Here is a 20,735-nt window from a genome sequence, read left to right as displayed (position 1 = left end):
GAGGTCTTGAGTTTTTGTGTTTTGTTTTTCGAGGCAGTTTCCTCTGTGTAACAGCCCTGAGTGTCCTAGAACTCACTCTGTAGACTACTGACCTCGAACTCTGCCTCTCCATTGCTGAGATTAAAGGCATGTGCCACCACGTCTTTTTGAGGAAGGAGTAATCATTTAAGTTATGTATGTCATTCGGGTTAAGGCTTCAAAAGACTATGTATTTCAGTCACAGCTAAATGTGCTAGATACAGGACAGTGTTTCTCAAAAGAAGCCAGTACATTTTGTTAGGGTTGGAGTCCAATTACTGAAACCAAACATACAATAGCCCTCAGTTACCCACTAAAGCTGAGGTTGCCTTGGCTTCGGAAAATTAAAGGCATGTATTTCACTAACAGTCTGGTTTTCTTTAATTTCTCTTAATGTGGCAACTTTGTATTTGATGTAAGCTATTATTTCTCTAGCCTTTTCAAACATCAACAGTGACTTTGTATGCATGAGGTCAACAAACATTTAAAATATGGGGGGGCATGTTGTGTGCTCTGTATAAAGCAGAGGATACTGTTAAGTTTGGGATTCTTCAGAACACTCCATCTTTTCTCACTGAGAAACAGTATTACCATAGGAGGAGTCTTCTTATCCATAGTACTTTTTTTTTTTTTAAAAGAAATGCCTGCTTGTCATTTCTGAATTTTTGAAAACTAAGTGCAGTTGTTAACCCTTTCATGGCTAGAAACAAGCTGTCCTGAGGGCTGTCCAAGCATTCTGCCAAAATGCTGAGGAAGAAATCTGATTTTCCTTCGGAGTGGTTACCTTAATGTCTGCATCTGGATATAGGGTCATTATGATTTATTACTTCTTATTTGGAATAATTATTTAAGGCCAAGCTTGGCATTTTCAAACAGAGTGGTCAGATATCAAAGTTTTGAAAATGCAAGTGGAACTTGGACAAGTTTCTTTCCTTTATAATTTCTTGAAGTCTCAGTTGACTTCCATGGCATCTACATGCCTTTTTTCAAAGAACATAAACTGTTTTGAAAAGTCTGGTTTAAATAAACTCAGTTATATTTTAAGTAATGTGTTTAATGAAGTAGCATTAAAAAGATCAATACAGTAGTAATTGGTTCAAGGTTAATTAAGAAACGAGAGCTTTCTGTGTTGATTAAAAATGACAATGATTATTTCCTTAATTTTTTATTTTTTGAGATTATAGTTACATCATTTCCCCCTTCCCTTTCCTCCCTCTAAACCCTCCCATGTTCCTGAACTCCAACCCCTGCCCTCTTTCAAATTCATGGCCTCTTTTTCTTTGTTACATATGTGTGTGTGTGTATGTATGTATGTATTCCTAAAGACAACATGCTCAGTCCATATAGTTACTTCTGTGTATATCTACTTTAAATGTAGGCATAGCTAGGTTATATGATTAACTTGGAATCAGAAACATCTTTTTATGCTTTAAAGTTTGCACAGCGTTATGCCCACCATTGCAGAAGGATCCTATAATATTTTAGTGGAGGCATGGAAAACTGGAAGAATTTAGCTCTGAAAAGTATATATTTAAGGTATACCTAAAGTTCTTTTGTTAGTGTGAACATTTTCACTCTCGAGACTAAAAACTTAAAATAGGTTAAAGTCTGTTTTTCAAGAGACATAATAAACTTTGAAGTGTCTAGAAAATGAAATGTGTCAGGCAAGCTATTATTTAATATTTAAATTCTACTTTGAATGCTCCATAGCTAGGTGGTTTTTAACAAGGAAGAAGGCAATTGAGGCTTGGCATGTTGCAGAGGCAGATGGATCTCTGAATTTGAGGCCAGTGTGGTGAATACAATGAGACCCTGTCTCTAAAAACAGAACCCCAAGGTACATGCTAATCAGGCCAAAAGTCTATCTTACTATGTAGGAGATTCAAATGACTGTTCCTAAGTCATCTACCAGCAAACCTAGTACTAAATTTTCTTTGAGTCACATGTTCTCCCAAGTTTTCTTTTTGAAATTCGAATCCTACCTCCATGTCCCTTTTTAGCAGCTGTGAACACCCACTGTTGTCCTCATGTTATCTGTGGTGGTTCCTTGAGCCCGAGAACCTTACATGTACCAAGTATTCACAGTGGCATGGCACTTGCAGCAGTGTAACCCAAGGAAGGAAATGATTAGTAAATCAAGTGTAGAATTCAAATTGAAAAATATTTAGGCTTCTGTATGTACAATGTCACATTATACATAATAATAACTCAAGCTTTATGGAATATAGGGTGCATATTCAGGAAATACAAAGTGATCAACTTTTACCCATTGTTTTATTTGTTAATAGCCATGTCCACATAGATGAAACGACTTTACTGTAGTGCACTCATTGACTCTGTCTTTTGCCAGCTTCTGGCATCCAGGATCCTGGCTGAAAAGTTTTCCCAGTGCTGGTGGGAGCCGCTGAGGGTTCTTCCTTTCCAAAGTATGGAGCAGAGGCATGTCCTTTAATCTGAGTTGCAGCAGGTGCAGGCAAGAGTTCCTCGCTGGTTTCTTTACTCAGTTTGTCTTTTTCATAAAAATCTTTGCTTTTTATTTTAATTTCTTCTCTGTATTTTTCATTCTTTAGTATTTCCTGCACATAATAATGGGAACAAAGTAAATCAAAATATTAAAAAATACTGCATTACATGTATAGGTTAAGACTGGGAAGGCTTTTGATTACATACCAGTGCTGAAATATCCTATGTTTTATGTTACAAAATAGAAAAATGTTTACTACTTAAAAAGTGAAACAAATGTTACATAAGAATCTGAATCACTCCCCCAAAAATAAGACTCAACATCTTCACTGAAGAGAAAGATGTGTGGGAGTATCCTAGAATGCTACTCCAGCCTGCAACTCTTGTGTCCTGGGAATTAACATGTGAATGTTAAATTCCCCTTCTATAGTGCCACATCCAAGCCCGACTTTGGTAGTTTGAATGTAACTGGTCCCTATAAGCACATAGGGAGTGGCACTATTAGAGGTGTGGCTTTGTTGCAATAGGTATGGCCTTGTTAGAGGAAGTGTGTTACTGTGGGGGTGGGCTTTGAGGGCTCGTACCATTTTCTGTCGCCCATGAGTCCAGATGTAGGACTTCCTTACTATATCTCCAGCACCTTGTCTGCCTGCATGCTTCCTTCCATGAAGATAATGGACTAAATCTCTGAACTGTAAGCGAGCTACCCAAGTAAATGTTTCCCTTTATGAGAGGTGCTGTGGTCATAGTGTCTTTTCACAGCAATAGAAACCTAACTAAGACACCTACCTACCTCTAGTTCCTAGAGTGGTCTAGTGAAGGGGGACAGGAGCAGCATTCACATGTCCTAGATAGACACTAGCTACAAAGAGGCACTTTACTACTGGAAATGCTTCTTCAAATCAGTTCAATTTGCAGTGAGTTCTGCAGCTTTGCCCTGACTAGGATCTATACTAAAAATTACAATGAATCTTTTATTGTGTTCACTAAATACAAGACTGTCACATTTAAGAGCATCGTTACATATATCACCCAGAAAAGGCAATTAAATCCTTTAGCTTTTAATCCTTACCCCTGTGGGGTAAGAAGGCAGGATAAGCATCGTTCACATAACTAGTCAATGACAAGGGAAACAGGGTAAGAAAGACAACTGGAAAGCTAGAGGGCAGAGAACCAGAAAGGTATGAAGCACCCACATTTCAAACCTAGCTCCCTGGAAAGGAAAGTGTCAATTAAACTGGGAGAGTGTAGACAGCTTCCCCAAATACCAAAGACCAGCAGTTGTAGTTACAGGGAAACACAGGATTCTTACAAATTTAAATCCAGCATAGGGATTTAGTCTGAAAGTGACCCACTCTGTGGCAAATTAGCTTTCAAAGAAATCCACCACATAAGCACTATAACAGGGAGTCATCTGGAGAAAGGAGAAGGGGTCAGTTGTTAGGGTCTAAGTTACTCTGGGGGTCAGAAGACATGGAACAACTATAATTCAGGGTTCCTTGGGACACCCTGTTGCACTGGCTGGGTGAGCAAAGATCTGTACCCAAAAGGGAGAGCATCTGGTTATGGTTTACTATGGAGACCCTTCAGAATCAGTTGGAAAATAGAGATAAGCGTACATTTAAAAGAAAAGTCATGACCAGGAAGCCAGCATTTTGGAAAACACATAAAGAAATCAGTCCCACAGATAGGAAAGTAAGCGAGATAAGCACAGTTATAAGAATAAATGCAACAGAGCAGCAGGCTCAAAAGATTAATTTTGTAGACAAACCTGTAAGATAAACAAGGGAGGAAGAAGTGGACACAGGTTACTTAGACCAGATGAAAAACAAGGTGACAGAAACTAGCCAACAATACCTTTTAATAGCCCTGAGTGTAAAGGTTTCACTTAAAGGACATGGGGTGGCTGAGTGGATTAAAGACAAAACAAAAAACTAAGGCACAACAATCTGTTGTCTGTATGAAATTTATCTCATTTCATTAGTAAAGCAAAACACAAACCGAGAGTTTGGAAAACGGTATTCCAAGCTAATAGAATCTGAAATGAAGAATGGATAGTGATAAGAACTGGATCCCCAGTTATTGGGCTCCTTTGCTGATAAAAAAAAAGCCAAATCAAATGGAATTAATAAAACCAGGTTTAATGAATAGAGCAAAGCAAAGCAAAGCAACTTCTGGGTGACTGCAGGAGGAAGAGCATGTGGAGTCTGGTGGTTAGGTCTTGGGCAGACCTGTGGGAGGAGCTGACCCTTAGCAGGCTATTTTTGGGCGGGGTCTGGAGAGAGCAGCTCCAGGGAGCTGCTGCTTGAAGCACTGAGGGTGGGGTTTACTCCCCATCCCCCTTCACCCCCACTTAGGCTAGCGATCCCCAAGAATCTAAAGACCATCAGAGCACTGTCCAATGACTGTGTCCCTACCACAGCAAATCCTCAAGCTCTGCGGACCTAGTTCACTCAGGGTAAGCACAGCCTGGAATGCAAGAGGCTGAAGAATACTAACCTCAAGGAAGAACTATGCTGACAATGGAGACAGAATGAACTCAGTCAAAATCTGTATGCCAAGTTGTTCCTTAAATGTGTTTATGAGTGACCAGTATCTTGTGATAATGCTCATTTGGATAGGCAGTGGACATTTTTCAGCTACAGTCAGTAGTTTAGGTTTGCTTATGGAGTCTTATTTTGGTGAAAACAGACAGATCCATCAGGGGTTCCTATTGTTTGAATTTATAGACTGCTTTATATGCCAAAATTAGAGCATTAAATGTCATTGAGGAGGATGAGATACAAAAGCAAAAGGAAACAACCTGAACGCCTTCAAAATGCTCACCACTTAGAGATACAATGGCTATTTTCCTGGTATGATTCATTAATGTGACCTCAGGCTCCCCAAAGGTGTTCAAGTCCTTTGTAATGCCATTACTTTGCTAAGAGTCCTTTGGGTAGCTATACTCAATGTTGTAAATTGATACATGAATCATAATGCCAAAAAGCTTTTAAAGTTTTTTTAAAGGCTTAAATATGCACTCCACTAATATGCTGACATATAGCTCAGGCACAGACATTAGGCACGATATAATCAGGATAGTTATCTCACTTCTATCAGTCTTCCATGTGAAATTCTAGTAGAGAGGCATTTTCCGCAATGTTGAGGAAATCAGCTCTATCCTACAGTTACTGCTGTAGGAAATCTTAAATAAAACAAACAGGAATTTAAACTGTTAGTGGGAGGTAAAACAAATGGAAGAATAAAGTTCCTCACGTAATGCATCATGAGAGAGAAAGGAAACCAAGGCCGTGGAACAGAACTCTAGAATCAGAGAGACGGGAGAGAGCTGAGGCGCACTCTCTGATGAAGCTGTCATGAAGGCTTCAATGACTTGATGGCTTCTGGGGATAGGGAAGGGCTAAGAAATAGCTGAGCAAGTCCTAAAGATCATCCAGAGTTCTACTTCAAGTTCCTCTGTCTCAGAGCACATCTAGAAAACGTGTGCACATGAATAATTCCGAGTCTACACTAAGAGGACCTGAGTATTTAAGTGCAGGTCTAAGTATTCATACAAGAACATTTTAGGGTATTGTTACCAGTATACCTAGTAACAAGGAAAGGGAAACACAGAGTGTTCAGGTTAGAAGAAGCTCATTATTAATTCAAGACATGTCATTAATTTCGTTTAATTTTGTGTGATATATGGACATTAAAATAAATATTTGTCTCCATGATATTATTCTAGATATCAACCCCCAGCACAATTTTTATTTTTAAAATATTCATACTAAGCAACCAAGAATTATTCTATCATGGAGTTTTTCTGTAAAGCTTTATGTACATGTATGTGATACTGATGATATGATACTCATGTAAAATTTAAAAGGTTCTATGATAACAGAATTCAAAATCACTTTTATCATTTTGCGGGGAGGGAGCTTGGAACTGAACGAGGGTCTTGAAGATGCACTATGTCACTAAGTTACACTCTCAGCCATTTTCACAGGGACAGGAATAGTGGCAAGACAGGCTAATGATCAATCTATTAATAGGCTGTTACTAAGTTTGCTTTGAAATTGCTAGAAATCTTATCAGAAAAAAAAAGTAAAGCTGATTCAGGTTAAAGACTCCTATAATTCATGTCAGAATATGTACCTACCAGAACTTGAAAATTCTAAGTATATCCTACATTCATATGTAAGTTCAAAAAACATGCCAAAAATAAAAATACAAGGTTAAATAAACTTAATAACAATTTACTGTTAAAGTGTCTTATTTTATGAATAAGGAATACTTGGGAGTCATATTCAGGTATACCACCAGGTTCCTTTTACATTTTTTATAGGAACAAAACTGACTCATTTCATGAAGTTCAAATTATACTACATACAGAAAATGGGAATTTATAAAACATTACCAATTAAAACTGTAATGCATTTAACGGTTATTGGTGCTATACATTCTAAGATATTTGTATCACGAAGTACACGCTCTGAAATTTATACATATTTTAATCTCTTACCAGACATATGCTAGAGGGAGGATAAACTTAATCTTACCAATTTCATTAGTTTCTTTCCTAATTTAAACTATACATGTTGAGGGATAACTTTTTGTCTAAAATTATATTAAAAATTTTAGCATATGAATGTATTTCCTTTGAGTTAAATAAAGATAATTACAAAAGGATTTAATCAACAGATTTAACATGAAATCTGGCCAGAAGTATGTTTCTGAATCCTTTATTACAGACAGCCACAGGATGTGAGGATATTACACTATTAATACGCCATAGAGACTATACCAACGTTTCTACATTGGGAACTTTCGAAGCTGAATATGCACACTGGTGTGGAGGTTGGGACTGAATTCATGGCCTTGACCACTACCACCTTGCTATATCCCACACCCCTGGGAAATTCTTTTTGAGATCAACTTTGTTTTTGTTTTTCAAGGCAGGGTTTCTCTGTGTAGCTTTGGAGCCTGTCCTGGAACTAGCTCTTGTAGCTTTGGAGCCTGTCCTGGAACTAGCTCTTGTAAGCCTTGAACTCACAGAGACCAGCCTGCCTCTGCCTCCCGAGTGCTGGGATTAAAGGTGTGAGCCACCACCGCCAGGCTTAGATCCATTTTGTAACATGCTGAGAAAAAGTCAGTCCCATCAGATACCGTATTGAAGTCTAAGCTTGAAAATGCTGTTCAGTTGTTTAATTACAGTCAGGATGAAACAATGAGTTATTAGTTCACCCCTTCTCAGCGTGGAAAAGAAAGGAGGAGGTATATAGGTTCTCCAGAATACATTAATCAAAGATCAGTTGGTCTTGCCCAGATGGTAGGATGAACCAAAAGGGTAAATAATAAGTAAGCTCAGGTGAGTAGCTAGCATTGGGCTGCAAAGACATCTACTAGAAGAGGGTTACAGTCAAGGGAGCTATGCTCCAGCAGAAGCTGCTATGTGTTCTTGCCAATTGCTCGTGTGCCTCTGCCAAATCAATGTCACAGTTAATTTATTCACTTTCAAATCCATTGCAAACATCTTCTGATCAATTACAGCAATGAAAATGTATACTGAGTTTTGTTGTTTTGACATGCTTTCTTGAACTCTCCTTCTGCATTCCCCCAAAACATCTCTAATTACAAGAAGTTGATCTCACTGGTTTTGTTATTTGAGGGGACAATTGTAAGGTTTGTTTATATCCCTTGCTGGTTAGGAATTTCTGGCACTGAGTTTTCTGTCTTTGAACTTGAGCCAGATTAATAATTAAATCTTGAAATGTCACTAAAAAGAACTCAAGTCATTAATAGTTTTGTGGTGGTATTTCCTTTAATAAAAGAAATGAACTTCCCCATATAAATAAAACCTCTAAGCATAAAGACACCATTATTTAATAGAAAAAGAAACTTAGTAGTTAAACATTAATAGTAAATAATTAAAGTTACTTAGCTTTAGTTCTCTTTAATTGAACTACTCTGGGAGGAGACAAAGAAAACGTTGCTCTCTTATGTGAAAGGGGGAAGGCTATAATCCTTGGAAGAAAGGGAAATGTTGGGACTCCATGGCTTTTCTTCTGAGAGGGGCAGTGATTGGCAGAAGCAAAGCCAGGGAGAAAGGAGAAGGCGCCCTCAGTGAGCTGCTGCTAACAGTCCCTGAGTCAGGCACCAGTTGCTGGAGAGAGGGAGGAAGGGTTCTGTGTTGAGAGAGGAGAGCTGGGCAAGTGAGGCAGTCAGGGTCACAGGTTAGGCTGTAAGAAGGCTGTCCGAGGGGAACAAAAACCTACAGTCACAGGTTGTAAGATTCAATGCAGGGACAACAGACTGCAGCTAAAGGTACACTTACTCACTCTGCATTTTCTACTCACCTATGCATTCAGTAAATAAAGACTGAGCGCTTACACATCAAACGCTTGATACCTTACTATAATTCTGATTTAGCAAGGTGTCAAGACCCGGAAAAGCTGTGTAAACACCAATGGCCACCATGTGGCTAATGCCTAAGGGTTCTCTTTTCTCATTCATTGGTTCATTCACACATTAAGAAGAGCCCACTATATGCCACAGAGTAGAGTTAAGGATACAATTCATTTTGTTTTGTTTTTCGAGACAGGGTTTCTCTGTGTAGCCCTGGCTGTCCTGGAACTCGCTCTGTAGCCAGACTGGTCTTGAATTCACAGAGATCCGGCTGCCTGAGTGCTGGATTAAAGGTGTGCACCACCATTCCTGGCAAAGGATACATTTTTTTTTTTTACCCTGTGCCCAAAGAATTATCAATCTTGGGGAGAAAGATAAGTACAAATGTATTAAATTATAATAAGATCCATAACGCTATTAGGAATAGGATGTTTGGGAAATGCAGAAGAAAAACTAGTCTCCTGAATATTAACCCCACTGAGAGGACTAGGAGGTTAGAAATGATTTCTTAGATGATGTTTGAGTCTTAGCCAATCCAGAAATCCAGATACTGATCAGAGAACTAGGGGAAGTAGACACTGTGGAAGAGGCGTGCACGTGTTCAGAGCTGAGGAGGAAGGCAGCGGTGAGTTCACAACACTCGAAGTGCATTCGCAGAGGACACAGGACTCAGAACAGTCTCAGGACACTAAGGCTTTTTTTTTTTTTTTGTTTTTTTTTTTTGTTTTTACGAGACAGGGTTTCTCTGTATTGTTTTGGAGGCTATCGGTCCAGCCAGGCCTTGAACTCACAGAGATCCGCCTGCCTCTGCCTCCCGAGTGCTGGGATTAAAGGCGTGCGCCACCACCGCCCGGCCGACACTAAGGTTTTAATCTGCAGCCATTAGTGAAACATTTTAGGCTTTGAAGCAAGAACAGGATTCCAGAGAAAATACAGATTTTTATGTAAATTTGAATTTCAAATAAACAACTTCCTAGTATTTATGCCCTAAATACGGCATGGGGCAAACTTATACTTAAAATTCATTGTTTATTTGCAATTAATGTTTAATGGGATACACTATATTTCTCTTTGTTTAATCATAAATACAAGATTTCCATGTTCACTTCTCTTTTAAAAATATGACTACGGTAATTGTGCAAATGACTGAAAGGCAAGGGAGGTGGGGTGGACAAACTAGAAAGAGAAAGAAAGAGACAGGGTGCTACCACAGAAAAGCAAGCAGGAAGTCACGAGGTCAGAAAGCACACGGTGGTAGTGAGGTGGAGGAGACGGGTTGTTGTGCAGCTGTGCGCATGCACTTGGCTGTGAAGCACGGGGAGGGAAGGCAACAGAACCATCCCCGTTTCTAAAGACTGATCGCAGAGCGTGCCGTAGGCCGTGAAGAGAAGAGCACACATGCCACTCCTCAAGGCCACCCTGAGCTACAGAGTGAGAAGAAAAAGAGGGGTGTGTGTGTGTGTGTGTGTGTGTGTGAGAGAGAGAGACAGAGAGAGAGAGAGACAGACAGACAGACAGACAGAGAGAGACAGAGACAGACAGACAGAGACAGAGACACAGAAAGAGAGACAGACAGACAGACAGACAGAGAGAGACAGACAGACAGACAGAGAGACAGACAGAGACAGAGAGAGACACACAGAAAGAGAGACAGACAGACAGACAGACAGAGAGAGACAGACAGAGAGAGAGACAGACAGACAGACAGAGACGAGAGACAGACAGACACACAGAAAGAGAGAGACACACAGAAAGAGAGACAGACAGACAGACAGAGACAGAGAGACAGAGAGAGACAGAGAGTTTGCGTGCGTTATATTAGCCACACCAAATGAAATGCCTGTAAAGCATCCAGGCTCTTTTACCAACTGTCAGCTCCTTTGAGGCCAAACCTCCAAACACGTTTGGTCTCAAGTGTTGCAGGGCTCAGGCACAAGTCTCTTTTCTGTACTCTCTCCATGGATAATTGTTTCTCATGTTGCAAGTTTAAATACCATCTCTGTGTGCTGAACAACCTCAAATTTATGCCTTCAGCCCTGACTGCTCCCTATGACCCATAGTCTTAAGTCAAACTACATAGCCCATTAGATGTGGGTGTCTAAGAGACAGTTTCGCTTAAACATACCAAAGACCACAGAAGTTCAGAGGGCTAGCTTGAGGTCACACAACTAGCCTATACTTGAAGTAGGTAGGTATCTGCTTCCACCAGCCACTGCCTGGTACAATTCTTCACAAGCCAATCAAGGCTCGGCAGACAGCTGGGACTGGTGCAGCTCTGCCCATCTCCACTGTTCCCTGATGCCTGGCAGCTTTGTCTTGTTTCAATGGGCCCCTTCCCTGTCCTCACTTGCTCAACTACAGACCAGCTCCAAGGCAACAACCCACAGCACGCAGACAGCACTGAGAGTTGACTATCACTCTTGGAATAGGAGCTGTCACGATCAAATGCATACAAGAGGGCAGGTTCAGATGAAGAGGTGGTGGAGGTAGGAGGTAGGAAGAGTACAGGAGAGGGGGTGGAGGAGTAGGTGGGAGTTTTGAGGATGGCAGGCAGCAGTGCGTCAGTCAGCAGTGGATAACTTAGCTGCCCTGACATCATCGGGGGCGTTTACAAAGCTATTCCTCTCTATATCTACCAGCACTAAATCTCACCAGCTCTTCAAACCGCTTCTTGAACTCTACATTTCTCTCCATCTCTCTTGCCAGCAGCATTTCTTGCCTGGACAACAGGCACCCCCTAACAGGTCTCCTTGGGCCTCTATGATGTAATGCTCACATGGCAAACAGAGGGTAGCTTTTCATGTCAGTTTCTGCTAACAACCCTTTCATGGGCCATTAAAGGTTACATCAGATCAGCATGTGGCAGATATAGAACACTCATGAGATCCTTCTCGGCTGCACGGGGACTGTGACATGGCAACTTATATCTGCCTACAGTGCTAGCATGTGTGCCAGTAGCAGAGTGCTACCTTGCTACTCCAGAGACTGAGACAGGCAGGGACACAGAGCCAGGCACCAGTGACCAGACGGGTAGTACAACCAGTCTAAGAACTAACTCCACTGAGCTGGCCAAAGCTTGGCTGGGCCTCCATCAGTGTTTGGCTTGGCCCTTTGTCCTCTGATATTTCCTTCTTTCTTTCACAAGGATACCCAATAGACACTTTCTACTGCAACTCCATCTCAGGCCTGCACTGAACAACCAACCTCCCTCCACAAGGGTCAGGTGACCTGACTGCTGTCTTCTCCTGCAGTCACTGTGTATGCTCCAGCCCCACTGGCTTCTCCTGTGTTCCTCAAACACATTTCACTGGGACCCTTTCTGCCTAGAAGGCTTTTCTTCTGGTCATTCACATGGCTATCTGAGCCTTGTGGCTGAGGGAAGACCAACAACCTACAGAGAGTACCCCTTGCTAAGCATGTAATAATTGTTTCATAGTATGCAAAATGGCACAACCAATGACATCTGTGTTCCACCGCTGCTCTATACACACACACACACACACACACACACACACACACACACACACACACACACACACACGACCCAGAGTCAGATATTGGGGTTCAAGCTTCAAGCAGAAGATCAGAAAAATCAAAGCAGCTAAGCCAGTAGCTCTTACCTCTACCTCAGGCTGAAAGGGCTGATCCTGTCTCCATGAGCCCTCCACCAAGCCTCAGATTGCTGCCTCTCTTCACTGTGGCCGGAGAATGAATCTCCACATGAGATCCTAACCCTCCCTAGTGCTGGGATTAAAGGCATGTGATCCCAAGTGCTGAGATCATCTTTGTGTGAGCTGTTTCTCTTTAGGACTGGATCAATTAGCATAGCTCTGTGGCCTTGAAAAACAGAGATCCATCTACCTCTACCTGCCTCCCTAGTGGTGGGATTAAAGATGTGTACCACCACTGCCTGGCTTCTATAGCTAATTAATGTGGTTGGCTTTGCTTTCTGTACCCTCAGGCAAGCTTTAATAAATCATAATATATCACCACAACCCATCCTTCATCTATCATTTGCATTCATATATAATCAATTTTTTGTTACTTTATTGATTTGAAAGGATCATGGCACTAGCTTCATATTGCTACATTTTACCGTCTTTTAGTCTCTGGGAACCTCCTTGTGTGGCTACACCTTTGCTTTTGTCTGATAACTGAGTAGATTTCTAGAGTTGGACTGCCAAGGCAGAAGGTAAATAAATGCATATGCAGTTGGTGGCCATAAGGCAGTAAGTTTCTGTCAGCCCTCCTTGGCTCTCTTCCCTTTTGTCCCTCATACACAGGGCCTAGAACAGGGCCTAGCAAGTAAGATGTAGTCAGCGTGTACTCGGTGAATGAATGAATTTGGCTCTGCATGCTGCATTGTATTACACGTGCAAACCCAAGAGCTAACAATTAAGAATAAATTTATTTCACCGTTAATTAAATTATGATTCTAAATAATTCACAGGCCTTTTCTTCCTAATGACAAAAATGCCAAACATTTCTGAAAACCTGAAAAAGATATTTATACTCTTAGGAATATATATCAGTTTTTAAAAATAAATGTGGTAAAGATGATGCTTTTGAAATTGGGGAGAAAAATCTATCTTTGTGTACTCTTCACTTGTCAATCATTAAGTATTTGGCTTTGAATATATCATCACGCATATACAGAGTTCCTACATTAGGTTAAAATAACAAAGTTTAATAATCAGCCAACTTTTTAGACCCCCAAATACTTCACCTCCTCCAGAGAAACAGAATATAATGATGGTTATATTCTGTACCTAGTGCACACTGAGTAATTTACCCAGAATAGCACATCTGCAATAACAACACAAATATGACAGATCACAATATCCATCCCTAGCGCCTGAGACCAACGGGAACATGACAACAGGAACCTGACAGCTCAGAAAACCCATTGATGTTTCCCAAAGAGGCAGCGAGTGGTAGTAGGCATGCATAAGTGATTCTTAATCATTTAAAGTGGAACTCAGAGCACCCACCCACTACCCATATCCAACTCCCCAGACAGACAAAGCATTTCCCTCCTTCTAGGACTGGAGAAGAGAGGAATAAGAAGATAGACTATGTAATGGCGAGGACAGAGGCAGGGGTCAGAGACAGCGATCTGTGACTACCCAGAAGTGCAGCAGAGAGGCAGGTGAACACTACAGATACTAACAGTGGCCCCCACTCTGGGCAAGGTGACTACAGTTGGCAGCCAGGCAGCTGGAGCTCCCTGAAGCACCTCTACAGGAGGGAAGTGGAATTCTCTGAAGGGCAGTATCTGATGAAACTAACGGAAATGGTACTGTGGGAGGGATGAAGGGAGAGCAGAAGGAACCACAGTGGCGGCACTTCTCCTCAGAGAAATTGAAGCAGCTAGCATATTAGGACACAGTGACCTCTGAAGGTCAGGCACCAAGTGTCAGCTCAGATGGGTTATCAGTGGAGCTGGGCTTTAAGGGTTGGTGCCAGGGCAAAGGAGACTCAGGGATAATGTCCCTGATGATCCATTGATGGAGACTAGAAGATGAAATTACAAAGTCAGGTGAGAGTTCTCATGGGAGTTGTGGGAGGGAATCAGAATGGTCCACGGGGAGCTGGGGAAGTAGGTGGCTCATGGGTAAGACTTGTCACACAAGTCTGGTGACTCAAGTCCTATCCCTGGAACCTACATAAGGTAGAAGAGAATTGATTCCACAAAGCCATCCTCTGCCAGGTCAACATGTGCCCTACTCGTTAAAACAACAACATCAACAATACTGGGAAAAAAAAAAAAAAAACCACTGGGAAATCAGAACAAAGGAGAAGAGACAAAGGCCAAGGAGGGCCCAGCACATGTGTCCTTCAAAACCCAGAGTGCACTCTGAGCCAGGGACCGCTCTAGATCTTACAGATGCAACAGGGTCCAGACCACAGGACCTGTTCTTAAAAGCCTTAGACTCTAGTAGGAAGAGACAAACTACATGCAGAAACTACAGCTAGGGACTGTACGGAGGCCCATGAGTGCTGTTGCTGTGTCCTGATTTAATCAACCAGCCTAGAAACATAAAACAGGAAGTCAGTGCTTGCAAATGAGTAAACGAACACTTTTTAGGACCACTACCTCCTTCAGAATGTGCTTTCTCTACAAAAACAAATACAGGAATCTAAACAAACAAATTCATGGAGTAGAAAACAAATCTCTTACACTTTCATTTCTTTTGCTAAAAAGCCTGGAGTATATCACTACATACTTTCCCTTTGTGGCCTTTATACATTGCAAAATGAATACAGGGTATCTTATTTATAAACACAATTGTCAATATAAATAAAACATAAACAATGCATACTGCCTCATAACTTTTGATTTAATAGTTTTCAGATATCTACATGTGTCCCCAGTTAGGAGCACAGTATTCTTCTCACTGGTTACTTAGTAGCTAACATACCATTGTGTAGAGGAATGTGGTATGTTCACTCAACTCTTTGTGGGTGGATGTTTGGAATACTTCGTATTTGACAAATACTACATCTTTGTATAAATCTTAGCTTGCTTGCCATTCACACCCTGGCATACCTTCTTAGGACTGGAACTTCGAGATCAGAAAGTTTTTTGGTATTTGCAAAACTTGTATTTAGCACTAGCTTACATCTGTCCGTATGGCGAGTGAGAGTGGGTGTTTCCCCACAGCATTGTCGATGAAAAAAAGTGTTCCTTGCCTATGCATTTGGTTTACCTCTTTTCTGTATTAGGATTTCAACTTTAAGTACAGAAAACCAGAAATGCTTTAGACTGCTGAACCACTCTCACCTTTGGTGTGTGGTTTTGGTGTCAGATGTCTCCACATCCTGAATGGTCCATTTTTAATCCTCAATTCTCAGCCTGGCTCCCTCTCCAAAGTAGCTTTCCTGAACTTTGCCCCTCATGAAGACAGCTCTCTGTGGTTTTACTTAAGCTTTTGCTGCTGTCTCAGAGTCCTTTTCACATTTGCCGTAACCCATTTTGGGCACACAGTAAAAGTACAAGCTCCATGATGACCCTGATGCTGCCAGGGTTATATCTGGCAACAATCACCCTGTCTGTCAACATTTAGCCACAACAGATACTCACAAGGTATTTGTTAAGCAAATTTTAGCTTCTCCTTTCTGTGAGCTTAATACTGGTTTTCTCTTGGACAATATTCTCAAAGGCAGTTGGATTAACCTTTCCCTTAAAAAGGTATTCAGAAGGAAGAAATAAATCTTACTTTTCCACCAATACAAGCACGTTCTGGCACTGTCAGGCCTAGAATATTCAGGGACTCTGCATTTGGGCTTGATTGAATACCATGGTAAAGCAACTGGTCTGGTTTAATAACTTGTAATGTGGCTTCCAGGATATACAAGAGAGCATTATGTCGTAATATGTCAAGAAACCTGATGGCTGCAAAATGTATTGGTTTACCTCTGAAAATGAATATATGCCACCCAACAACTTTAGAATAAAAGGAGGAATGTGATGTCAGAGCGCTCAAAAACTAGGAACCGCTAGGAAATTGTAACTGAGTTTCTACTGCCAAACACTCTGCATTGACAATCATTCCCATATTTAAAGGCAAGAGACATTTCCTTAAAGTACTTAAGTATAAACTTCAGCAATAGTGATGTTCAGTTCCTGAATATAATTAGTAACCAGGACAGGATAGGATTAGAACAGGAGACATTCGTTACCACTTGCTAGGCAGGAGCTCATTTCATAGTAGCTGGGTTACTTCCATATTTTCATGCTGGAACTAAAAGGCTTTGACTGTCAGGCTGTAAGAGACCTTCCAGATTTTTCTTAAGAGTATCTTTCTGTTGTATGAATGTGCAGCTTTTGGATATATGCCTAAGAGTGGAATTTCTGGGTCTTGTGGTAGACCGATTCCCATTTTCCTGAGGAATCTCCATACTGATTTCCAAAGTGGCTGTAGGAATCCACACTCCCACCAGCAGTGAAGGAGTGTTCACCTTTGTAACAGCCAGAACCTGGAAGCAACCTAGCTGCCCCTCAGCTGAAGAGTGGATAGAGAAAATGTGGTATATTTACACAATGCAGTACTATTCAGTGGAAAAAAACAATGGAATCTTGAAATTTGCAGGCAAATGGATGGCACTAGAAGAAACAATCCTGAATGAGGTAACCCAGTCACATATGGATTTTAGACATGAATCAGGGGAGTGCCAGCATACAGTCCCAGTGCCAGAGAGTCTGGGAAACAGAACCTTCATCCCTAGGACTCACAGGATAGATAGAAGGAAATTGATTTTTGTAACTTGTCCTCTGCCTTCCACACCCTCACTGTTGGCCAGGAGTGCCCCACCCAATGTTAAAAAAAAGTTCCTATCTTATTCTTTTCCTTGTATACTAGATAGCTTACAAATGTGGCAGGAATTATCAAAGCTCTTATTTGAAAAACTTTCTAATACTTATAAGTAACACCTGGTATCAGAAAGCCTTTAGTTTGAATAGCCTTGCTTTTTTAGAGGCAATGATAATGTTTCCTTAGGTAAATCCATGCTACTACTCAATATATCACTGAACTTATTACCTGCAAATATTTTGCCAATACACAAATGAATTTTGTTAACAAGTATTACTCTAGTGTGATAATGTCACAGGTTTAAAAAATTATTGCATTCAAATGACTATAAAGTATAAATGTGGTAAAAACATCCAACTGGTGATGAAAATGCAGAACTCATTTTGTTAAGAAGACATCATTAGGGAGACTATTTTAGACAAACACTAATAAATGTTTTTATGACAAATTGCCATGTAATTTGGTGAGAGCTGATAATACAATTAGTCTAATTTTGTGGGAGAGACAATTACTGAAACCATGTGCTTATCAGTCCTCTCAAAAACATACCTTCTACCTGTCTGAAAAAGACTGTCAAAATACATAATTATAGAAAAGCTAGAAATAGTTGGGAGGAAGACAGGGCCTGTCATCAGAATTTCATTTTCCTTCTGAACATTTCACCTTATATCCAATTGCACAATTCAGAAAACCCTGTATTTTGTTGGTATATATCAAGAATTTTATACATTATAGATGAAAAAGCAAAATTTAAAAACCTAAATGCATTTTTGCTCCTTGAGTACAAGTGAAATAAACATATTTTAACAAAAAGATAAACTGGACAAATATCTAGAATGATGCCATGTTTTAAACAAAAAAGCACTATTTTATTTTCCATCAGAAATGACTCTTATACACTAGCGTGCTTGCACACACACACACACACACACACACACACACACACACACACACACACACACTACCACACCTTACAAAATGAATGTCAACCCCAAGCTGATCCCCAAGCTGGATCTGGCCTGAAAGCCTCCTCCCTGAGGACAGGCTTTCATGGTACCAGAAGAAACATGCACGCTTCCAAGGAGGGCGGCAACCAACAGTGCTACCCGCTCTGCTGTCTATGAGCCACCATAATGACTAGAGTGCCATAACCTGAGGGTGTGGTAGTGGTACACATACCTTGGCAGTAACTAACAAAGGCTCTCTAATTGTTGAAGACCCAAACAACAAGAGGGAAACAATGTCTAGTCTTGGAAATCTAGACAACTATCCAGGGCTAGTGAGGTCAACGGTCTTGGAGGAGGACCTACAATAGTCACTTTACTAAACCTGCATCATCCCTAACTACATGCTACACATTTGTCCTTATGTCCACAGATAAATGTACTCCTCACCCCATGGAGACTATTACAGAAAATCACAACTGGTCACAATTAAGAGGTGTGGAGCCCAATCCCAACTGGTATACCTACAGCACAACTCACAGGGGAAGAAAAAGACCCAACTCTTTCATGAGATCAACTTGTACAGCTGTAGGCTATACCAGGCTTATTAGACCTCAGGGTGTCTGAAGTACCTGGGTGAGCTCAACTCTCCAGCATTTCATATCCCTGAGACAGTCTTGGTCACCAAGTTTTCAAGCACTTTGATACATGGTTTCAGTCATGTTCTTAATGAACATACAGATTTGCTCAGCATAACCGACGTGCAGTCAGGTTTCAAAATGAGTAGACCTGTTGAATTTAATGACCTGGTACTGACCGGTGCTGGTTTGAGCTCATGTCTGCTAAAGACAATTTTGGTTTTGCTACACCTGATGTAGAATAAGGGATCACAGTGAAAGGAACACAACACGGCAGACTGGGAGGAAGGGAAGCCTGAACCAGCATGTGCTGGTGATGGGTGTTGGGCCTTCTGAACAGGCAAGGCAAATGTGTGCCCGCTGCCTGAATGGGCTTCAATTGCTTGCCCTGTGCCCGCTGCCTGAATGGGGACAGAGAGGGAGCAGTCATCCCTTGGCTCCTACCCCTACTGACCAGGGTTAGTAGTGTGTTAACTCTTTCATGCTGTCAGAACTACACTGAAGTTACATCTGCAAGCAGTGAGGCAGAGAAAACGGTCTGACTAGAGTACACAGGTAAGTTACAGAGGTGCCTGGCACTGCCTCCTACCAACTTGTTTCTCTTCACACGGGGGCTAGAAATTCAAAACCATCTTGAAGTCTAGAAGAAGGAAGCTGTATCACTAAAATTCAAATATTACACTTTAAAAATTCAAATATACTAAATTGATTTATCACAAGGAGAAAAACAGGTAGCTCCTAGGCTATACAAATAGAGAGACAAAACCAGAAAATTTTATATTAATTTCTATAAACATTCAAAAATACAACAGCAATATTCACAAATGTAGATTTTTTTCCAAAAGATAAACAATGGACAGCAAGATGGCCCAGCAGGAGAGCGCCTTGCTGTGAGAGACTGATGACCTAAGTTCAGTCTCTGGGCTCACAGTGGAAGGAGAGACTCGACTGTGACAAGTTGTCTTCTGACCTCCCACACATGTGCATGGATGAGTGGAGATGGACACACACACACACACACACACACACACACACACACACACACACACACACTAAAGAATGAGTGTGGAGTTTAGACCTATTTCTGTAAAATGTCACATAAAATTAAATGTCTTATGGTATTTATGTATGCACGTATGTATGTATGTATGTATTTTTGTATGTATGTATGTATGTATGCATGTATGTATGTATGTATATATGTATTTTAAACACTTCATTTATTTGGGGTGGTGGCAGCACCCATGCAGGCCAATGAGAGTCAGTTCTAGAGATTGGATTTAATAGAAAGTAGAAACAATAATAAAATAAGAGCGACTGCCATTCATTGAATTATTCTGGCTAGTCACTTTATTTACTAACTCATTAAAATTAATGAATTATTCACAAGATAACTAACTTTCAAATTTCTGGGCTCTTAGATTTAGTGAATGAGACATGCTGAGGAATAGTGTCTTACCTCAGTCTGAAACCAGATACAGGTACTGCCCTGACAGACACCCTCACAGACAGACACCTTCACACAGGGGCAGTTCTGACAAGACACCCTCACACAGGGTCAGTCCTGACAGACACCCTCACAGACAGACACCTTCACACAGGGGCAGTTCTGACAAGACACCCTCACACAGGGTCAGTCCTGACAGAAACCCTCACACAGGGGCAGTTCTGACAGACACCCTCACAGACAGACACCTTCACACAGGTACAGTCTTGATACTCTCAGAATTACCAGGACTTCTCCCTCTAAGGCACACCCACACATTGTAGGGTAAGTCCTTTTACACAAATTCTAATTTTTTTGAAAAGTTAATTGTTGGAGTATATAAAATATAGTAGGTTTCATTTTGAGCTCTCTCTCTCTCCTCTTCCCCTCTGCCTTCCCCAATCCTCCCTTCCTCCCACCCCCTAAAGTAATCTACCTTCTGCTTCCTGGTCCTGTCTGTGAGTGTGCACATGTGTGTGCT

General features: G+C 41.0%; 1 protein-coding gene across 2 annotated transcripts in view; it reads right to left on the bottom strand.

The window, feature by feature from the left end:
- Positions 1 to 2,273: 2,273 nt before the first annotated feature.
- Ndufaf2 (NADH:ubiquinone oxidoreductase complex assembly factor 2) overlaps positions 2,274 to 20,735 on the bottom strand; it is a 106,215-nt gene continuing 87,753 nt past the window's right edge. For both annotated transcript variants that reach the window (XM_040729134.1, XM_040729133.1), the window contains exon 4: positions 2,274 to 2,594. In XM_040729134.1, the coding sequence (XP_040585068.1) occupies positions 2,346 to 2,594 (249 nt within the window). In that variant the 3' untranslated portion in view covers positions 2,274 to 2,345. The remainder of the gene's footprint in view (positions 2,595 to 20,735) is intronic.

The sequence above is a fragment of the Mesocricetus auratus genome, unplaced genomic scaffold (assembly GCF_017639785.1).
Source record: "Mesocricetus auratus isolate SY011 unplaced genomic scaffold, BCM_Maur_2.0 Super-Scaffold_100020, whole genome shotgun sequence".
In the NCBI taxonomy this organism is placed as follows: Eukaryota; Metazoa; Chordata; class Mammalia; order Rodentia; family Cricetidae; genus Mesocricetus; species Mesocricetus auratus.
Note: the sequence above shows the minus strand (reverse complement) of the source record. Positions and strands in the feature narration are given on the sequence as shown.